Raw genomic sequence first — 17406 nt, 5'->3', positions numbered from 1 at the left:
ACACTGGAAGTCCAAGTACCTTTGCAAAATAGTTTAATTTTGTGTAGTTACGATTAGGTGAACCTCCTGAATTGAATCAGTTGATGGAAAAAGCATGAGGTTGGCATTATTAAATTTTGCAATTTGTACTTATTTACTTAGATTTTGGTTGTGAAATAGAGTGCTGATGACTTCTCTCTGATCAGAAGGGATGCATGGTGGGGGTGGGGTGAGAACTGTCTTGAGGTTGTCTTCGTCCATGTTCTGTTGCTGCAGAGAGACACCATGACCACGGCAACTATTATAAAGCCCCATCTAATTGGGGCTGGCTTACACTTTCAGAGATTCAGTCCATTATCATCATGGCAGCATGCAGGCAGACGTGAAGCTGGAGAAGTAGCTGAGAGTTGTATATCTAGATCCCCAGAAGAATGAAGAGAGGAACTCTGGGCTTGGGATGGGCTTTGTGAATCGTCAAAGCCCAACCCCAGTGACACACTTCCTCCAATGAAACCATACTTCCCAATCCTTTCAAATAATGCCACTCCCTGGTGACCAGGTGTTCAAAGCATATGGCAGGCATCCTTATTCAAACCACTAGAATGATAAAATCCTCACAAACGCACCTTTACTTCAAGGGACAGCCATCATGGCAGAGAAGTAAGGCAGAAGGAGCTTGATGTAGTTGGTCATGTCAACCCCACAGCCACACAGAGAGTGATGAATTCCAACATTCAGTTTGCTTCCCCTATTTTATACAGTTGAGGATCTGTTAGTGAGGAATGGTCTTGTCCACAGTGAAGGTGAATCTTACCTATCCCTAGGTGAGTCTGGAGTCTGTCAAGTTAACAGTTAACTCACCATCACAGGAATCAACTGCACTTTGTTAATTGGCAAACATTTTGGGATCTTCTTACACTTCCTTGTCAGACAGAGTCTAGGACCTTATTCATGTTCGGCAAGTACTATCCACCTCTGACCCATCCCAGTCTATGGAATCCTAAGGATGATAACAGCTACAAAAACAGAACAGTGGCTGCGTCAGTGCCCACCACATGCCAGACTCTTTAGTCCTGTTACTTAAGTGGTCCTACATTGGTAAGAACCCTGGAGTGCCTCCCTGGTTTATGCATGCCCATTGCAGAGTGAACTTGAAATCTGCCCCTCTCTCCCTCCATGAGGCGAATCTCTCTGACTTTCTTCTCAAGTCTGGACTGGACTTGTGGCTTTTTTGACCAACAATGTGACATTTTTGTCATTTGCAAGGGAAGGACAAGGTCTCAAGAGACTTCGTTGCTTCATCTCTCCCATTCCTGGAATGAAAGGCTCTCTAGAAGGGGAGCCTTAGCCTTGAGCTACAGCCAAGCCACTGCTAGGCAACAGTGGCCATCTTGAATAGTTCAGGCTCAGCTGAGCTACCAGATGGCCATGGGCAAGGCACTGTCCAAATTGCTGTTCCATGGGCTGATGAGCCAAGATAACGGTTGATTTTTAATTTAATTTTTTGTTATTTTATTTTTGATTGTGGTAAAACATACATAATGTAGAATTTACCATGTTAATCATTTTTAAGCATATAATTCAGTACTGCTACACATATTCACAGTGTAGTGCAGCCAATCCCAAAAGCTTTTTTTGTCTTGTAAAATGAAACTCTAAACCTGCCAATGACTCCCAGACTCTCCCATCAACACAGAAACACAGCTCTTACCTCAAAGGGGACAAGGAATAGTTTATACAGGAACCAGAAATGAGTGACCATGGCCCAGAAAACAGGTTCAGGTCCCCTGTAGCACGAATCTTAAAAGGTCTTATTAATAAAAACAAACCCGCAGCCAGGTATTGGGGTGAATGCTGGAAGATCAGAGATGCAGAACAAGCCACAGCCACCTCACCTCGCCAATTCCTCAGCTGATCCTGTTTCCTCATACTGAAAGCCTCTGATTCCTCATCCAAAAGGATCTCAGCTGAACTGCTGTTAAAAGCCTAAAAGCTTAACCAGGATCTAGTTCCTGCTCCTCACACCTTATATACCTTTCTGCTTTCTGCCATCACTTCCTGGGATTAAAGGCGCGTGTCACCATGCCTGGCTGTTTCCAGTGTGGCTTTGAACTCACAGAGATCCAGATGGATCTCTGCCTTTGGAATGCTAGGATTAAAGGTGTGTGTGTGTCTCCATTTTCTGGTCTCTATATCTAGTGGCTGTTCTGTTCTCTGACCCCAGATAAGTTTATTAAGGTGCACAATATATTGGTGAACACAAAATCACCACAGTCCCCAAATACCATGCTCCACTGTGGAAGTGGTTTCTTGAGATCTTATTAGTTTACAGAACAAAGAAGTAAAATATCCAAGTGTTTACCGAATATGTCTGTGAGCATCATGGGTAGACAATTGACAGCAAAGGTTGTGTGTGAGGATTTCAGATGCCATTTGATGATGTCCTTCGCTTTCAGGTTGGTGGAAGCTGTGGTCTGTTAAGAATATAGTTTAGAGATATTGGTAGTTATCAGGATGGTAAGGAGACAGTTTGAGCCCTGAATGGCTTTCAGTGGAACTCAAGACTTAAGTCTCCATAATCTCTGGGATCGGACGTTTGGCCTTGTAGAATCTAACACAGATGTGGCTCCCCCACCTCCAAACCTCAGTTACCATCTGCTCCTGCAGCAGACATTGCACTTCCTGTTTGTGTGGATCTTACTACATGACTCAGGCAAGAGAGCTTGTGCAGTCCCTGTCTCCTGGTGACAGGCTTATCTCACTCAGTGTCCCATGCCTCAGCATTCACCCATGTTGCAGCATTGAACAACAAGTCCTGTGTGTTTAAGACTGAACCACACGTTACTGTGTACTTCTGTACTGGGTCCATTGGTCCATCGTTCATCTGCTGAAGGACATTTGGATTGTGTCCACCAGAAGGCTTGCTGGGACTAATGTGGCATGTGCATGAATGTGTAAATATCTCTGAGATGTTTACAGTTCTTTTAGATTTGTACCTAGAAACCAGACTGATAATTGAATTTTAATTTTCTGAAATGGTTGTTATTTTGAGCCATTAATAATTGAGGTGATTTGCTATATATGAGAAATACTTGAAACATTTAATTGTGCCCTGACATGTTTAGTGGTAGACCCCGTTATTCCCATTCTACAAGGGGAGGTCTGACTTTTCCTAAGCCATTTGGTCTGTGCAGACCGGGACCAGACTTGGATAACGTGAAGTCTGATACCATACTCTAGTTCTGTCTCTGTCTGTCTCTCTCTCTCTCTGTGTATGCTGGAGGTTGATATCCTGTGTCTTCAGTTGCTTATCTTTTGAGACCCAGGGTCTCTCACTGAACCTGGATCTCATCTGTAGTGGGTAGCCATTCCAGCTTTGATCTGGAAGTTCCAACCCCCATTGAGGCTTTGGTAACTGTCACGCCTACAAGGCGGGGCCAAGAGAAGACCCTGAAGACCCGAGATCTGGATGCACCGCCTCTCTTGGTTCCTGGACCCTGGATGGTGGAGGCAGTCCGAGCAGAGTTCTCCAGAGAACACCGCCGGACTGCGACACATCTTCCCCAGACCCTGCAGCCTACCTATCCCCTCATTTGTAAGTTACGCCACTAAATAAACCTCCCTTTTAACTACGTGGAGTGGCCTTAATAATTTCACCAATACTCATCCTTCCACTGGACTGGCTGGCCAGTAAGCTGTGGGGATCCTCCTCATTAGCACTGGAGCTACAGGATTTTGCTCCCACAGCCGGGTTATACATGGGTATTGGGGAGCCCAGCTCCGGTCCTCCTGCCTGTGGTCCGTACTTTACCACTGAGCCGGCTCCCCGGCCTCCAACTCCAGTTTCTTTAGTACACTATGTTACTTTATAAAAAGGCCCTGTCAGCTCTATTTTATCTCTAGTGGCCAACACTGTGCAGAGGGAAGCGTCAGTAAACCAGCGATGCTGGAGAGGTCCCTCGTCTGTGACTAACATAGGCCAAGGAAGCTTGGATCTTAAATGTGAGATTATTTATCCGTCCTGTGGTCATCACTGAGTTTGTTTCTGCTGTCAGCAAGCTTGCCCAAATTTGGTCTAATGCAGTATAACCCAAGAAAGATACATTAGATATTTATATCCTGAGAAATGTTGTGAGGAAACGTGAAGTCTTTGGTTTCAATAATAAAACCACTGTTTCTGTGAGAATAGACAACTTTGTATGTATCATAAAAGACTGCAGTTCACAATGTAGGTTCGGTGACTAGGAATCTGCGTGGAGGGGTTTCCAGCGACATCTGTTAGCACTTGGTGCATGGCTGCATGCACAGTACAAAGTGCAGGTGCTGTGTGCTCACAACCAAAGCTGCAGTGACGTCACCGGATACAACCCAGGCAAGTACCACCCCAGATGACTCAGGTTCAGTACATGCTTGGTTTTAAATTAATTTTTTACTGTTTTATGTTCAGAAACCCTTTCCTGTTGCCAGAATTTTCATGTCCCCATACAAATCACAGCCCAAAGATTAAAATGTTTTGAGAACTCATTGGGGGCAGTATTTTCCCCAAGGGCAAGAACAGTTCCAGATAGCAAATGATCTTAACCTTTATATGCGTAGGATGTGAGTAGACACAGCCAACAGCACAGACTGAATGAGGGACAACTGAAAACATGTCTGAAAAGGCTTCTTAGGAGTTGTAACAGACGGAGATACACTGCCAGCTGGTATTTCTGTTTTGTTCAGGTAGATGTTAAGAGGTTAACTTTTTCGTCCAGGAACATAAATTCCTCCTTTTGGACCCTGTGATTCACGTGTGGCTGGCCTTGTCCACTGTACCTCCCTGCTTGCTGCTCCTTTGGCCCCTACCTTCTGTGTTCCCCACAGGTGGGATTCTGCCTCCCTTCCTTCCACATCTGTCTTCCCCCTCTCCTCGTGGCAGCCTGGGGCCTCTTCCTACACTGCCCTGCCTCCGAATTATGAGAAGAGACCCAGTCTTTTTACTCCGATATTTTCTGAGGAGTGCTTAGCATGGATGAGGCCCTGGGTTAGACATGTAGGACTGAAAAGTACCCCAGACCAAAAACAGCCAAACAACTGGTGGTGGGCACACCCAAGCACAGGAGCACACCCAAGCACAGAAACACACCCAAGCACAGAAACACACCCAAGCACAGGAACACACCAGCACAGGAACACACCCAAGCACAGGAACACACCCAAGCACAGGAGCACACCCAAGCACAGAAACACACCCAAGCACAGGAGCACACCCAAGCACAGAAACACACCCAAGCACAGAAACACACCCAAGCACAGGAGCACACCCAAGCACAGGAGCACACCCAAGCACAGGAACACACTCAAGCACAGGAGCACACCCAAGCACAGGAACATACCCAAGCACTGGACCACACCCAAGCACAGGAACACACCCAGGCACAGGGCTGCTCCTTCCCAGGGAGATTTCAGGGGTCTCCCGGGGAGCAGAAAGCTATTCAGGATGCAGTGCTGTGCGTAGCAGGATGGCAGAGGCCCATCTGCTGAGCCCTCTGCACTCTGCCTCTTCTCCTGACTCTTCCCAGAATCCCTGCTGTTAGTCTATAAACTGGCGCCACACCTGAGTTTCCCCATGTAGCAATTCCAAGAAAATTCAATCTTCGAAGTACATTTTGTAGTAAACAGAGGCAGCCGTGAGAAACACTTCGTTGCTTTCAAAGATTGTTGTGAAGGAATTGAGTAGCCAGTCTTGTTTTAAACTGGAGTGTCTGGGACCAATTTATTAGGATTCTGGATGCTGTTGCCATTATCTTCTTCCCAAAGGACCCATGGAAGATGAAGTATGTAAACAATAGCAAGTCAATCAAATTTACATTGGAAAGCCTCCTTGTCTGAGTACTCTGCAGGGTGCGACCTGGACCATCAGATGCTAACACCACCTCATAATTAGGCTCAGCTTCTTATCTGGATGCTGGTGGGTAAACCTGTGTTCTCAGGGCCTGGGCCTGGACTTGTCCTGAAGGAGGTGCCAATAATCAGTCATGCCTCTGATGGCTGCTCACCTTCAAGGGAAGGGCAAGCCTGTTTGCGTTATTGTTCTAGAGGGGAAAGGCTCACTCCTAGCTTCAATGTCCAGATGCACATTTGTGATTGTGATTGTCCAGTGAGTAAATACGCCCTCCCCAAGATGCCTGAAAAAGCTGGAGTTGAGTAGCTACCTGCTGATTGGTAAAAAAGGATAAATAAGTTCCTTGCTTCAGGTTCACCATTTTTAAAAAAATTTATTTATATCTGTCTTATGTGTATGGGTGTTTTCCCTGCATGTGTGTCTGTGCGACACATGTGTGTTTGTGTACTGCATGAGTATGTCCCTGGTGCTTGAGGAGGCTAGGAGAGGGCACCAAATCTCCTGGGATGGAAATTATAGATGCTTGTGAGCTGCCATGTGGGTGCTGAGAATCAGACCCTTATCCACTGGGAAAGCAGCCAGGTTACCCATTTTAAAAATGGGGATCCTAAGAACACCTCCTGCTTTGTTTAGAGCTGTTTTAACAGTCTTGCAAATTGGTGAATTAAGTGGCCCTTCTACTGAGTCACAGGTCCAGAGGTTAGAAGTCAAGATCGAAGGGCAGGCAGAGAGGGCGTCTCCTGGCTTGCCGGCACTCTCTGGAGTTCATTATGCCTGCATAGTCTCATGTGTTTCTCCACGTATGTGCAATATGTCTCAACTTTCCCCTTCTATGAGGACCCCAGATGTCCTGGATTAGAGGACTGTTCTACTTCAGAATTAAGTGATCCCACTGTCAAATGAGGCCATGTTCTGCAGTGCCCAGTTTCACTATATACATTTGGAGAGAGTACAACTCAGTGCAGATCACCAGCTTCTAGGGGGAGATTTAGAATAACTTAGTACATCATGTGTGTTTGATGTTGTGATGGTTAGTTTAACTGTCAACATGACACAAGCTAGAAACACTTGGGAAGAGATGTTCAATGAGGGCTTATCTAGATCAGGTTAGTATGTCTATGGGGAATTGTCTTGATGACATTAATTGAGGTAGGAAGACCACACCCACTGTTGGTGGCACCTACCACACCCACTGTTGGTGGCACCATTCCCCAGGCAGGAAAACCTGAACATTTTAAGAGTAGAGAAATGGAGCCGAGCACTAGCGTGGCTGTGTTCATTCTCTGCTCCGTGCTCTGGACTGTGGGTACAATGTGACTTGTTCTCTCCCTCCTGCTGCTGGGACCTCTCTGCTGTGACCGTCAGCTGGAATTGTGAGCCAATGTGCACTCTTGCACTTGCCTTTCATCACAGCAAAAGGAATGGGGACTGTGAAAGAGGGTTCTCTAATCTCCCTTGGCGAGTCTTAGGGAAACAGAACGATTGCATCATCACTGTCTGAGCATGTTCAGGTAGTAGGTGTCTTACCAACCCTCTAATCCTCCAGATGCCTCCAGAGTTCTTTCTTTATTTTTAGTACCCAAAGTTTGCACATCCATAAACCAAAGCATAAGGGTTGCAATGATTGTGGTCTGGCTGAGCCTTCAAAACTTGTTTATGAATGTAAACAAGGCTTTAATCTCAACCTGATTGTGGAACTCTTTGAATAATGAAAGAATCTTTAAAAATTCATACCTCTTTACTTTAGCCTCTGTATGTAAATGCGGTTTTCTGTATAAAGTATTAAGTTTGTGTAATCAAGTTTCTACCATAATTTTTTCAATAAGGAAGCTCAGTTGTTGCATAAGAATTGTTAATTAAACAGACACAAAACAGTCATTTTGATCCTGACAAAAACTCCTTTAAAATAGTAGCAGTTTCCTAATTTAGTTACCATCTAGTGATTAGTCCATGATCCCTGTAGGAGTCCCCAGACTAATGAAACCCAGCTGCTGCCTCAGAACCCACCCTTACATTTGGGCAGAGGATGGGGGTTGTAGTTTGAGAGGATGGGCTCTGGGCCAGGAAAATGTCTAGGGTGGCTAGCAGGGTATTGCATTGACTGGGTGTGGGGCTGGAGAGTCGGTTAGTGTCGTCTGGGAGGCTGTGAGAGGTGCCCTTGTATCCTGAGGAAGCTCTTCCTTTTCATGCAGGAGGAAGACTAGGAAGCCATAGGCCTGTGTCCTCACTATTCAACAGAGCCACTTCTGTGCAGTGTGCCTGGTTTTCTAGAAATATTGTAGAACTTAGATGTGTATGATAGACTCAGAACTTGCAAGGTGATTGCTTTACGTGGAAGAAAACCAGCGATTTCTAAGGCCAGAAAGTAGGGGGAGGAAGTCCACCAGGCCAGTACAAAAGCTGCCATATTATCATCAAAGGAAAGCCAGTTGTCAGAGGAAGGCTGGGACTCCTGCCTGCGCTGGCAGAAGTGACCAGACCAGCCTGTGGCTCATCTTGTTAGGTGAGAGTGCACCTGTGGGTGGGGATTTAAGATGCTAATGAGTGCTGTGCCTCAAGTTTTATGAGAACCAAGCGTAACAGAGCATGTTCAAGAAAGCCGGTCCCATGTAAATGACAAAGTAACGAAAAACAAATCAGAATGTGCACTCAGCATTCCTACCCTCTGTACAAGGGTCCTCCTGTACAAAGCCTTTTTTTCAGCTCAGGCCTTTTCCTCCCCTGGAATAATAACTTTTTCCAAAAAAAAAATTCTCTGCTTCTCTTACTATCTTTGAGTCTCTAATTCCTTGATTCAGGACCCAAGAACCTGGAACCCCTCCAGAGGCTCCCAATGAACCCCGAATCCACCAATATCAGTTTCTTCCGAAACTCTCAGGGTAGTATTGAAGGAGATTTGGAGGATTGAATTCCCATTTACCCGCTAGGAATCAAGATGGAATGGATGTGTTTCATTCTGTGTGGGAATTCAGAGTTTGTAGTCTTTTGGGAAATCTATTCAGAACCTATCCCGTGCAAAAATGGAATGTGGGCAGGTCTGTGCTTTAGAGGACGCTATTGTGAGTTGAGGAGGGTTGACACAGTGAATGCTGCATCCCCATCCCTGGATGTTAGAGGCTTTGAATGAATCACTTCCATACTAATTATGATAATGGAGGTATACTGTTTCGCAGGCGATGGGCCCTTAGCTTCTCAGAGTGTTTTCCCTGGTGGTTTTACTGTCAGGGGTCAGACAAGCCCAGGAGCCAGGAACTTGCCTGTTGTCACAGGCTCCTGCAGCTGGACTTGTCTGCCATCTCTCTGAGGCAGTGACCTTCCATCTTTCTGAGGCAGTGACCTTCCTTGCAATTTTTTCCCCAGCATCCACTACAGACCCCGGTCTCTATTCACTACAGACCCCTGGTCTCCATCACCTCTGAGTTTCCTTGGTTCTGTTCTTCCCTTGTGTTGCCTTGGAGTGTCTGCATATCCTACTTTGCTCTTTGGAGCAAAGCTATTACAGAAATCTAATAAATAATAAATTTCATTGCTCAGACAGATCAATAAAATGCATGATAAGAAGAAGTCATTATGGAGAATGAAAAATGTACGAGAGGATGCCCACAGCACAGCATGAGGCAGCCTTCATCCAGGAGTGCTCAGCCTCTTGAAACTAGCTGCAGGCCTCCAGCAACTAAGGAGGCCATCTTGGACTGCTCGGAAGCCTTCCTTTGCTGGCACTCTGCAGATTTTTGTGGAAGGTCTGTTCCATGCCAGGCCTGGGGCTGATGATCTGTGCCCAGGAGCTTGGCATGTGAGCTCAGGAGATGGTGGGAGAGCAAGGCCAGCTGTAAGGTTGTGTTATTGTATTTACAGATTGTAAACTGAGTTCAAGGGCTCAGAGAGGGAGGATCCTACTATGGAGATTAACTTTGGACATCAGCTCTGAAGGAGCTGGAGTGTTTTCAGGTCAGAGAGTTGAAGCAGGGTGAGAGAGGAGATTTTCAAGTGCAGAAAATAGCCCTTGTAGATGTGCCTGGCTGTATAGTAGCAACCATCTCCCGTGGGTTTGTTGGTCTAGACTCTGTGTTTGGGTGTGAAGGTCTTTCAGTTGGCCGTGCTATAGATAATGAGCCTTACTTTGCCACTAAGTCTACTCCTGTATCACACATTGTCCCAGTTTAGAAAGTCATTAGCAAGAAGGTACATGAACAAGGGCACTCTGGGCCCCAGAGGGATGGGCGGGACTGTCACAGCAGCCCACTACAGTATCCTGGGTCCTCACACCTGGAGCCCATGAGCAGTTCTTCATGCTTCCTAGGAGGAAGTATCTGAAAGACTAGCTGACCATGCAGGAGAGCAGATTGGAGAAGGGTCCTTCCCCTGGTACACCCTTTCCGAGGGGCTCTGGGAGTAGACATGATAGAGACGCCTTGATTCTCCTCCAGGAAACATCCTCCAGACACAACAGTTTTATAAAATTAAATGCAGGGTGGGGATGGAGATTAAGAGAAAGGTCTTCTATGGCCTCCTTCCTCTAATTTTTTCTTCTGTATTTTCTTCCTTCCCTTAAGAATCATTTCTACTTCTTAGCCACAAGTTTTTGTATTCTGGCTCATTTCTATGGAAAGCATTGGCACTTCATATTCCCGTGGGCGTTGAACTCCAGGAACTGTCTCTGTGTGACATGACATTGGCAAGGTTACTTCAACCTTTTATGTCATAGGTTCCTTAAATGCAAACTGAGAACTAAGTTTGGGTCCATAGATTTGTTGGGAATATTGAATAAAATCACAGAGTATACATGACCTGCTGCAGTCCTGTCCATCAGTAAATGGTAGCTAGATTTTCCTCCCCATTTTTCTCCAATTTTTTTTTTTTAATTGAGAAAGTGGTACCCACTGCAGCCATCTTAGGAGTAATTGTGAGAACACATGGAAAACGGATCGTGGTTTATAGTACCCCAAGTACTGGCAGCGTGAGCACCTCTCCACCCTCTGGTCTGTGCAGTCTCTCATTAGTTTTACTTCTTCGCCACAGGCTCCCTCTCGGCCTCTTCAGATCATCGTTAGTTCATCGCGAGAACAAACAGCTGGCTGTCCTCTCAGGCTCCTTCTCCCCTGTCTAGTCCAATCGTCTTCATTCCTCAGTGTCCCTTCTCACTCAGTCCATTATAAAGAGGCATGATGCATGCCTCACCCAGGCCGGTCCGTAGGTTCTCATGGCTTTCTGAGCCCTCAGCCCGCTCTTGGCAGCTGGCTGGGGATGTGATAGGAATGGGGATGAGGAGCTCAGTGGCTGAAATAACTTTGGCTTCCAGTCAGCTGAAGCGTCCCACCTGCCTAAGTCTCTAAATGATCTGTGAGGCAAGTCCTCTTCCCTCCCAATAACATGAACTTGTTTTTGTATTTTTGTTTTTGTTTTGGGGTGGGGGCTGAAGAGGGAGGAGTGGAGGGAGGGACGGAGGATGGTATGATGCACACATATACTCAGAAATGAAAATGATATATTTTTAAACAAACTCTTGTGAACCACATCAGCCACAAAACACTGGGTCTTTTTGTTCTGGTCTCTCCTCTTCCCCAGCACTCTGATTTTCTCTCTTATCTCCAAGTCTGACTGTACCTAAGTACAAAGTGCTTTTGAGTTTAGAGGCACGACTGCATTTAAGAGTTTAAGATGATTTTGTACCTAATGGCTACATGATCTTTCTGATTATTCGTTCACCCTTCTTCTCCTGATCAAAAGGGGAAACATGATATTCTGTGTGATTTTGTGTGACTCTTCAACTCAGTGGGTCAAGAACCCCACCAGCACTTGGTGTCTAGGAAGAGTTGTGAAGGTTAGTTAGCAGAGTGGGCGCTAGAATTTGAATTTGTGAGTCCTTCAGAATTCACTATCCACAGAGATGCTTCTGTTGAGGACCTGAACTCGGGTTGGTCTGTGCTGACGTCCTTTGGGAGCAGACACTGTACAGACTCTACAGGCTCACTACATGTAGAGGAATTTCTAAGCAGTCTTATTAAATAAAGAACATGGAGCCAAATGTAGGGGTGAAAGCCTTAGAGATCAGGGAAATAGTGAGAGCCACCAACCACCTTACCTCACCAGCTCTGTAGCTTCCAAAATGTGAGCTGCTTCCTGTTTACCCACGCCGTTATATGCCTTGATGTTCTGCCCTCTCATTGGCTCTTAGCCCAGCTACTTCACTTCCTTGTCACTGCTTGTCTGTACAGACCTCCAGGTCTCTATGGTTGGTACTGGTATTAAAGGCGTGTGTCACCACTCTTGGCTCCCTTCCCTAGTATGACCTTGAATACACAGAGACCCTGCCTGCCAAGTGATTGGATTAAGGGCGTGTGCTACCACTGCCTGACTTTTGTGTTAGTGGCTTGCTATTTCCTCTGATTTCCAGGCAAACTTTATTTATTAACATACAAATAAAATATCACCACATTTCCCCTTTTTTGTCTAATAAAAATAAATAATAAAGTTATAACTAATATAATAAAAACTATATACAATAAGTACAATAACTATATACAATATATACAAGTAATAAATAAACATATCAACAATGTCTAGTCCATTTGCATTGACAAATTCAGAGAAAATATTCCATTACCTATTCTATTTTGGTGAGTCCAAAATGTACCTAATTCACTTTCTATTCTAACTTGTATTACCAACAGAAAACTATCTTGTGATGTTACTACAAATATCTAATCTTCAACTCCCTCAGAGACCCAAGAGGGAAATATTATTACCTAGTAAAACAATAAGTGCAAAGAAGTGACTTCCAAAAACAGTGAATTGACAGAAACAGCCAGCTGCCTGGGCAGTCAGTCACCCGAGGTTTCTCTGCATCATCTTCGGCCTACAGGCTTAGCGTATCTGACAGACTCATTTGTGAAGTAGATGTACACAAGGCCTACAGCTTGTTGACTTCATGCCATAATGAAAATATTTTAGCTCTAGTTGGTGAAATAAAGTGTATTATCGAAATTCCTCCTTTTAACTTTTTGAACTTCAATGATTCACGTCTTCTGCATGCGTGGGTGTGGCACACCGTTGCACACACGGAGCTGAAAACAACTTGTAGACGGCAGTTCCTTTTCTCCGTCTCCTTCTACCGAGTGGGGCCTAGGAACTGACCTCGTGGTCTCAGGTTTGCTGGCAAGCAGCTCCTTCTACTGAGCCCTTTCCCCAGCCCCTCCTTTTCATCTTTACACAGGACCTTGGAAAAATTAAAATTAATCTGTCTCACATTCCTGTGGGACACCCTCCCGTGAACGTTAAAGTGTTAGTTTGTAGTGTACGCAGACGTCTTTTAATTCTTGCGGATGTGGGTCAGCCTGGGTAGTAGGAATTGAGAGGCCAGATTTCTTGAAATAGAAATGTTTTTTATACTTCGGAGGCTGTTACTGGGTTAAAGATCTGGGATGTAGTTGTTCAGTGAATAGCTGCCATTGTTCCTCACCCACCCTTCCCTTTCATCCGGAAGCAGCTTGCATAATCACTAGCCACACCGGCTTTGAATTTTCTCATTTAGAAATCAATTCGTTTGTTTCACCTTCAGGAAAAAGAATATCAGCCTTCTGAGGTGTATTTGCTCCGTGAAAGCTGAGGCTTTTGTTCTGCCTTCCAGCCTTCCTTGATGCCTCCACCTCCTTGAGCAAGTGTGTATGACAAGCAGCCCCTGCCTGATGGCGGGTCCCTGGCTCAGCTCCTGGTGTTAGGGAGGTGCCATCAAACCCTGTAGCTGCTGTTTCCTTCTAACCAAGGCACTCCCCTCAGTGCCCTCTTCTCTCTCCCTCTCTTCCTGCCTGCCCTTATTTGTTCATGAACACAAAGAGGGAAAGAGGAGGGCAGGTCCAGAAGATGAGAAGCTGCCTCCTGTGAGGCCACTTAGGAGCCGGAAGTTGCTGAGACACGCGGCTTTTATCTCTTCCTCTCAAAGGCTGGCTGCCCTCTCCATGTGGGTCTCAAGACTCTTGAGGAACCACTGTTCCCTCTCATGTTCTGGAAGGAGGCTGCTAACTTCTCATGTGATCCTCGCATTCTCTTAAAAGAAGAAACTGAGGTACAACCCCCCGCCTTAAAATCTATCAGTTTAAATCATGTGGTTCACGACTGATTTCTATATTCCTTGATCATTTAAACACTAAAAACCTGTTATCAATCTTGCCGAGCCCCTGAGAACTTGTGCTGTCTGTGACCATAGAGCTGCTAGCTGGGGACAGTTCCACAGATGAAATCATGTGGCTTTTTGTGAATAGATTCTTGCAACATATCTTGCTTAATGTATATTATAGCTTATATTAACGCTTCAGTCTTTGCTTTTTAAAACCTCAGTGTTTAATTGTGTGTTGGTGTGTAGATATGTGCGTGTGAGGGCCAGTTGCCCAGGGAGGCAGGAGAGGGCATCAGATTCCCTGGAGTTGGAGTTCCAGGGGGTTGTGAGCTGCCCAGCATGGGTGCTGGGAACTGAACTTGGGTACTTTGCAAAAGAAGCGTGTGCTTTTGACTGTCTCCAGTCCCTGCTTCGTTGATTTACTGTCACTTATGGTCCATATATGACTTTATCATCTGTTATTCACTCACAACTTGGCACTACTTAGTGATGATGTCCCTCTAACAGTGGTGCAGGTTGTATGTGGATGTTTTCGGTTCTCTTGGGTGTATAGTTGGGATCAGAGCATGATATTGTGTGGCAACTCTTGTTGAACTACCAAAATATTTTCAAAGTGGCAGCATCACTTGACAATCCTACACGGAGTATATGAGATATGCCAGTTCTTCACATTTGTGTCCAAACTCTTTATTGTCCATTCTTCTAAGCTTAGCCATGCTGTGGTATCCTGTGGGGTTTATTTACATTTCTCTGCTGATTAATAGTGTTAAACACCTTTTCATGTGTTTTCTAATCATTTTATATCTTTAAATAAATGTCTATTCAATTTTTTCATTTTCCAGAATGCTTGTTTATTTTCCTTTTTTCCATTATAAAAACATCTATATATCTTCTGTATTCACCCAGAAGACTTGCAGAAGCTTATTATTCTGCCCGTCTTTTTGCCTCCCTGGGGCGATGTGAACAAACTTTGCTTGTGAGGAGCTCCACTCAGTCTCCCTTGATGATCCTGCTTTGGGGGCTGCCACCAGGGAAGCTCAGGCGAATGCAGAGCTGTTTCTCTCTGGGTTCCCATAATGGAAACACACAGAGCTGGTGCCTTGTCATTTCTCTCCACTCTTCTCAGGCCTCAGTGGCTTCAGACCAAGTTTTGGTGGTGCTCTCCATGAAGTGGTAAAATCGTGTTTTTGTAGCTCGCTGGTGGTGTGAGGATGGCACAGCTGCTAGGCATTTGGATGTGGCAGCGATTGCTTTAATTGGACATCCTTTACCCCTCTAGTCTGACTTGTTAATGGATTTTTAAGTGAGACACACCAGCCAAGTGAATTAGACTGCTTGGCAAGTCAATTCTCACTCACTTGGAAGCGTTAATCCATGGAAAATAAGCAGAGGCCTTCAGCCAGGAGAAAACCTGAGAGCTCCCCACAGCCCCAGGTTAAAGAGAAGGAGCTGTTGTGTTTTCCAGCAGCTTCTAAGTGACTTCCAAGGACATGGGGACAGCTCTCTGTCTGGCAAGGCTTTCTCTCAACCTTGCAGTTTTAGTGCAGCACCCCCTTGCCTGGTCGCACCTGCCACCTGGCCCTGAGGCTTAGTGTCGCATTCTTGTCCTGGGCAGCTTCAGCCCATTGAAAGGAATTGAAAACTCACCCATGGGAGAGCTAGAAACCACTCACTAGTAATGTGGGACACTTGCCCTTCATGCCTCGGCCTAGCATACCTTGGCGTCAGTCAACAGCCCTACTCAAATCTCTCTCCAAGAATGATGGCGGCCACTGACACCCCACTGGTTGCAAATTCTTGGGATTTCCCATCAGCCCCGCCCTGCACTTCCACCTGCTTGTCACACATGTCTGATCTCCTCGTGGACACACAAATTTCACACATCTGAAATAGAATTTCCTCCCTTAGTTCTCTCATCCTCTCCTTCTCCAGACCAGTTCTCCTCCTCGGGTGGAGTGTGTCCTCCCATGCGTCCTCATCACTGTCTCAGTCCCATGGTCATCCCTCTTTTCACTCACACTGCTGTTATTCTGACTTCATTCTTTCCTGCCACTTACCAGGTAAGGTGCTTCCTGTGTTCAGTCTCCCCTCATCCTTTGTCCTGTTGCTGACAAAATGTTTTTAAAGCCAAAAACTGCGTCCTGCAGGTCCTTGCTCAGGTATCTTCTGTTACTCCTCAGGCCTGGGAAAGATGTGGATCTCAGTGTGGCTCTGTGACCCTGTGATCGCTGCCTCATCCTGCCTGCCTGCACCTTCTATCCCCTGCTTTATAATTTTTCCTACTCTTTGATTACACGGGAGGTCCTCCAGCATCGCTTTCTCAGTTAGCTCTTTCCCCTGCCTGTTCCTTTGCTCTGCTCAGGAAATTCTCAAGTTCCTGGTCCCACAGTGTGCTGGGGAGTCTTCCTGAGATTCTTGTGTAGACTTCTGCCATTTTTTTAATTAAAAAAGTTTAATATCTCTCTGTCTCTCTGTCTCTCTGTCTCTCTCTGTGTGTGTGTGTGTGTGTGTGTGTGTGTGTGTGTGTGTGTGTGTATTTGTGTTTGCATGTACGCAGTGTCAGTATCAGTCAGGAAAAGGCACAGATTCCCTGGAGCTGAAGTTGTAGGCAGTGATGAGTTGCCTGACATGGGTGCTAGGAACTCAGTTCTGGTCCTCTGCAGGAGCAGCATGTACAGCTGCTGAGCCCTCTCTCCAGCCCCACAGTTCTTATCCTTTGTCAGTGTGTGCAGGTATCCCCCTCCCCCACATTGCATTTCCCAGCTCTCCCAGTCTCTACCTAAAACCTCCCTCCTGCAGACCTCCACTCTTTTAAACACATGAGGCAGGTCTCCTGTGGCTGACTAGTGTGGTGCATAACCCAGAAGAGACGTTCCTTGAAAAGCCAATGGCCTGGACTCACTGAACCCATGATAGTCAATACTTCTCACCTACCTAGAAGCCAACACATCCCCATTTCGAGCTAGGGTAGGGTATGGCTTGAGTGTTCTTCATGAGATAATTTGTTACAGCTGCTCGAGGGTGGATGTTTAATGATGTTATTATAAAAGGAACAAAACTCAGAAGAGTTAAATATGAAGAATTTAGTGATGCTGAGTTGGGCCCAGAGGGGCTCATCTGGTCTTAAGCAATGGTGGTGCCCATCAGGATAGATGGCTTACAGTATGGTTGTTACATGGATGTTGGCTTTAGTCACAAGGGATTTAAATGTGAGTTTGGGGGGTCCCAGCTGATGTCATCTGCTCAGCTTACCAAAACCATGGTATCTACCGCCGTGACAGGAACAAAACCCACCCTGGAGGCCCTTGTAAGCATAAAAAAATAAGCCAAATAACACATGCTGTGTTTGGCTAAGTCAGACAAGTGTCTGTCAAATGGGAGCTGTTTCTTGTTCATGCTTAGTGTACGGCACATATATGTACCTGTATAT

The 17406-nt window shown here is 45.7% G+C and overlaps 1 protein-coding gene across 10 annotated transcripts in view; it reads left to right on the top strand.

Moving 5' to 3' along the window:
* St6galnac3 (ST6 N-acetylgalactosaminide alpha-2,6-sialyltransferase 3) overlaps positions 1-17406 on the top strand; it is a 612241-nt gene that overhangs the window by 130204 nt on the left and 464631 nt on the right. For 2 of the 10 annotated variants that reach the window (XM_052731497.1, XM_052731496.1), the window contains exon 1: positions 13821-13925. The exons of 2 other annotated variants lie outside the window; for them this stretch is intronic. In XM_052731497.1, coding sequence (XP_052587457.1) covers positions 13860-13925 — 66 coding nt within the window. In that variant the 5' untranslated portion in view covers positions 13821-13859. Of the gene's footprint in view, positions 1-13820; positions 13926-17406 lie in introns of those variants that run through there. 6 more of the 10 variants (XM_052731495.1, XM_052731498.1, XR_008216613.1 and 3 more) reach the window with 4 other exon arrangements.

Source organism: Peromyscus californicus, unplaced genomic scaffold (assembly GCF_007827085.1).
Source record: "Peromyscus californicus insignis strain IS unplaced genomic scaffold, ASM782708v3 Scaffold_9__1_contigs__length_137607984, whole genome shotgun sequence".
Classification (NCBI taxonomy): Eukaryota; Metazoa; Chordata; class Mammalia; order Rodentia; family Cricetidae; genus Peromyscus; species Peromyscus californicus.
Note: the sequence above shows the minus strand (reverse complement) of the source record. Positions and strands in the feature narration are given on the sequence as shown.